General features: G+C 38.9%; 1 protein-coding gene across 1 annotated transcript; it reads left to right on the forward strand.

Moving 5' to 3' along the window:
• Positions 1 to 2384: 2384 nt before the first annotated feature.
• Positions 2385 to 2989, forward strand: LOC140998736 (transcription factor HES-4-like). The gene is made up of 2 exons (XM_073469098.1): positions 2385 to 2507; positions 2621 to 2989. Exons 1-2 carry the CDS (start codon positions 2385 to 2387, stop codon positions 2951 to 2953), a joined length of 456 nt encoding a protein of 151 aa, XP_073325199.1. The 3' UTR covers positions 2954 to 2989.
• Positions 2990 to 3415: the final 426 nt, after the last annotated feature.

Below are 3415 nucleotides of genomic sequence, written 5' to 3' on the forward strand. Positions count from 1 at the left end.
GTGTAAAACTAAGCATAGTGACCTATTTCAATTAAGAATAGGAATTATAAATGTTAAGTCACTCTGTTGATATGCAGTAAGTGAAGTCATTAAAACAAGTGAGAAAAAAATTACATTATCAAGAGATCTTTGCTGCATGGTATACTTGTCAATTTCTTGTGCTTTAATGTAAAACATTTGAAGATAAGAATTTGCCTCTTTAAAGATGTCAGACATTGTGTCTAATGAGATGCATAATAAGACACACTTCTATTGTTCCTCCAGTGAAAGCAGTGAAAGGACAGAGTGTGGGAAACCAGAGGAAACTCACTCACAGAGCCCTGTGGGACAATAGGTCCAGACCTTTGCCCTGAAGGGACAGAGATGAAAAAGGAGCCTGGCTCCCAAAATGAAAACCTCTCTACCTATTTCAAATCATGGATGCAATTTCAACATTTATTCTGATGATAAAAATTAACTTCATTAGCTTTATTTATATTTTGCCACTTTTTTTTTTTTTTTTTACAGATGGAGCTCAGCAAATCAGTAATTAATCCATCTCAGATACCTGAAATGTAAAAGCAGATTGGTATTTTTAATTGAAAATGTGAAATAACAGATCTGTTTTTTTCACAAACATTTCAGGATTACAGCAGAACGATATTCTGCAAATGAATAAAAGTCACTAGAAAAGAGCCGTTTGTTCAGTACACTACTCAAAATGAGTTAGGGATATTGGGACATGGGTGTATTTATGCCTGCGTATGGATATGCAATGAAAGTCAAATGAAATGTGTTGCATTATTTTTGGGGACCAAAAATATTCACCAAACACAAAATATGTCACAAAATAATCAGTCAAGTGAAACACTAAAATTTCTCAATATCCCTAACTCATTTTGAGTCGTGTATTTAAACCAGTCAGGTCAGTGTTCTGGTGACTGAGGATGAGCACAGCCAAATATCACAGGTTGACCTCACTGTATAATATATTGGTCATACAGCATTTACATAAAAGGGTTTTCCAATATTTAAATAGAAAATGTGATGTCTCCTTGGCTTTCAATTCTCACATTGTGGACTTCCTATTTCTAAATTGAATTTTGTTGAGCTGTAAACTGAAAATAAAAAGAAGAATGGAATAACCTCCAGGTGTTAAAATGACAGTTCTCAAAAGGTAGGTTTGGATTGAGACACATTCCTCGATATCTATCAGAGGACGGAGTGTGGGAACCCTCTGGAGAACAGAGTTTAGCATGATTAGCATCCTCAACCCCACCAGCAGCAGCAAACTATTCTCTAAAGGGATTTGACACACTTCAGGAAACAGCTGCTCCAACCTCCCACTTTCATCTACAGAGCTGAAATATTATCCAGTTACTGATACAAAGGAACAACTATGATAAGATGGTCAAAATGTACAACAGTGATCAAAAACTGACTTAATAATTTGCCAAATCAATTGAGGTGACTCTTATACTGAAATCTGCTTTCAAATTTCAAAAGTTACAAACTCTCAGAACCAGCCAATGGTGTTCTTTCCCTCCAGATGGTTGCTGACGTCAGGCCCTGTTTCTACTACAACACACGCCCGGTATCAGTCACAAAAGCTCCATTCAAAGTCCTTTTGTTGTTCATTGACCACAGCATTCAGGGAGTCAGTGTGGGAAACTGAGACCAACTTTCTACCCACACTGACTACAAGGCACAAGTCAGGAGACAAGACAGTGATACATCTGGACAGCACAATGATTCTTGTTCTCAGGGTTTTTAAAATAACTTAATTAAATCTTGAGCATCACACTCTTATAAATGCTTAAACAAATTAATATTAAAAAAGATATATCCTAAAAAGAAAAAAACTTAGGCAAAAGGACAAAATGCATTAATGAAAGATCTAACTGACTTCTTAAGATAAAATGGAGGATAAATGGCATCAAATACAATGGCTAGATTTTGGTTATGATACAGTAGTACCATTTAGACAAAATAAATCTATTTCCACTGATTCCTTTATTCGGTTACGCATCAGTGATATCGATTTTTTTCCATAGATGCAGTAAACTATTGGTCTCACACCCACGTGTGTGATGGGGTGATGAGCGTGTGCTCAGTCAAAGTCATTGATCCAAGCATCAGGCAGCAGATCTGCTCTCTCTACAGGGTCACCACTTTCCCAGATTCACACAGAGCTCTGTGAGTCTCTCTCCATCACCCCCCCAGTCCTCCACCTGTTCCCCTGAGATCTAACCATTGTCCCCCAGGCCATATAAGCATTTAACATGCTGCTGCTCCACATGCCTGATTGTCTCACCAAGCTCTCTGATTGGCTGAGACTGTGAGAAACTTCAACCAGACCAAGACCCACACATTCATATGGAGATGTGGGACTATAAATAGGAGGGATGAAGCCAGCAGAGATCAGATTCTCTCTACAGAGACCTCTACAGCACAGAGATCCAGCCATGGCACCTACAATCACTGCAGCAATGACCACTTCTCAGGAGCATCTCACTCTGACCCACAAGGTAAATTCAAGATTCAACAACATTTAAATATTGTTAATGACAGGTTGTCTTTGTTCATGCTCACACTTGACTCCAGAATAAGTTGATTAACGATTTTCTTCTTCTTTCTGCAGCTCAGAAAGCCTCTGGTGGAGAAGTTACGCAGAGAGCGAATCAACAGCAGCATTGAGCAGCTCAAGTCTCTCCTGGGTCCAGACTTCCTCAAACAGCAGCCAGACTCCAAGCTGGAGAAAGCAGACATCCTGGAGATGACAGTTTGTGTCCTGAGACGACTGCAGCAGCAGCAGCAGCAGCAGAGAAGACTGCTGAACCACTTCAACAAGCTGCAGTCTTCCTCTGATAACAACCTGACAGAGGCTGACTTCTCTCCTCTGAGCTCCACAGTCCAGACCAGCATCACCAAAGACAAGAGTCCAGTCAACAGCGCCCTCTGGAGGCCGTGGTAGACACCTACACACTGGAGTTACTACCACACAAACTCACATGACCACATTGGTCAAAGATTACTGGACTCAATTCTTTGAAATTTGATGGACTCGTTCTTCTGTATGTACAGAAGGCTGTATTTTGTGTGTTTGTGTTTGTGCAAGATGACATTTCCTGAGGAAATGACAGCAACAATATCTTTCAAGTTAAGAAAGAGAACATCTTGTCATGCATGTTGCATGAACAACATCTGATTGCATCAGCAATCATTATTATACCTCACTGCACTTCATGTGTTGGTAGTATATGCTATGATAACATTTGTTATCTTTTGATTGTTATTGATCATTTTGATCAGAAACCTTAACTGTCCTATTTATGGACATATTGTCATAATGAACTTTAATCTCTCTGATTAATCAAAACTGATCTGTTGTAAGATCCAAATGTTTATACTTTTTTCTAAAAGTTTTGCTCTATGT

Source organism: Pagrus major, chromosome 6 (genome assembly GCF_040436345.1).
Source record: "Pagrus major chromosome 6, Pma_NU_1.0".
Lineage (NCBI taxonomy): Eukaryota > Metazoa > Chordata > Actinopteri > Spariformes > Sparidae > Pagrus > Pagrus major.

Coding starts and splice junctions, on each gene's coding strand:
- LOC140998736 (XM_073469098.1), top strand. CDS start 2,385: ATGAAGCCAGCAGAGATCAGATTCTCTCTACAGAGACCTCTACAGCAC. Junction 2,508..2,620: donor ATCTCACTCTGACCCACAAG/GTAAATTCAAGA, acceptor TTCTTTCTGCAG/CTCAGAAAGCCTCTGGTGGA.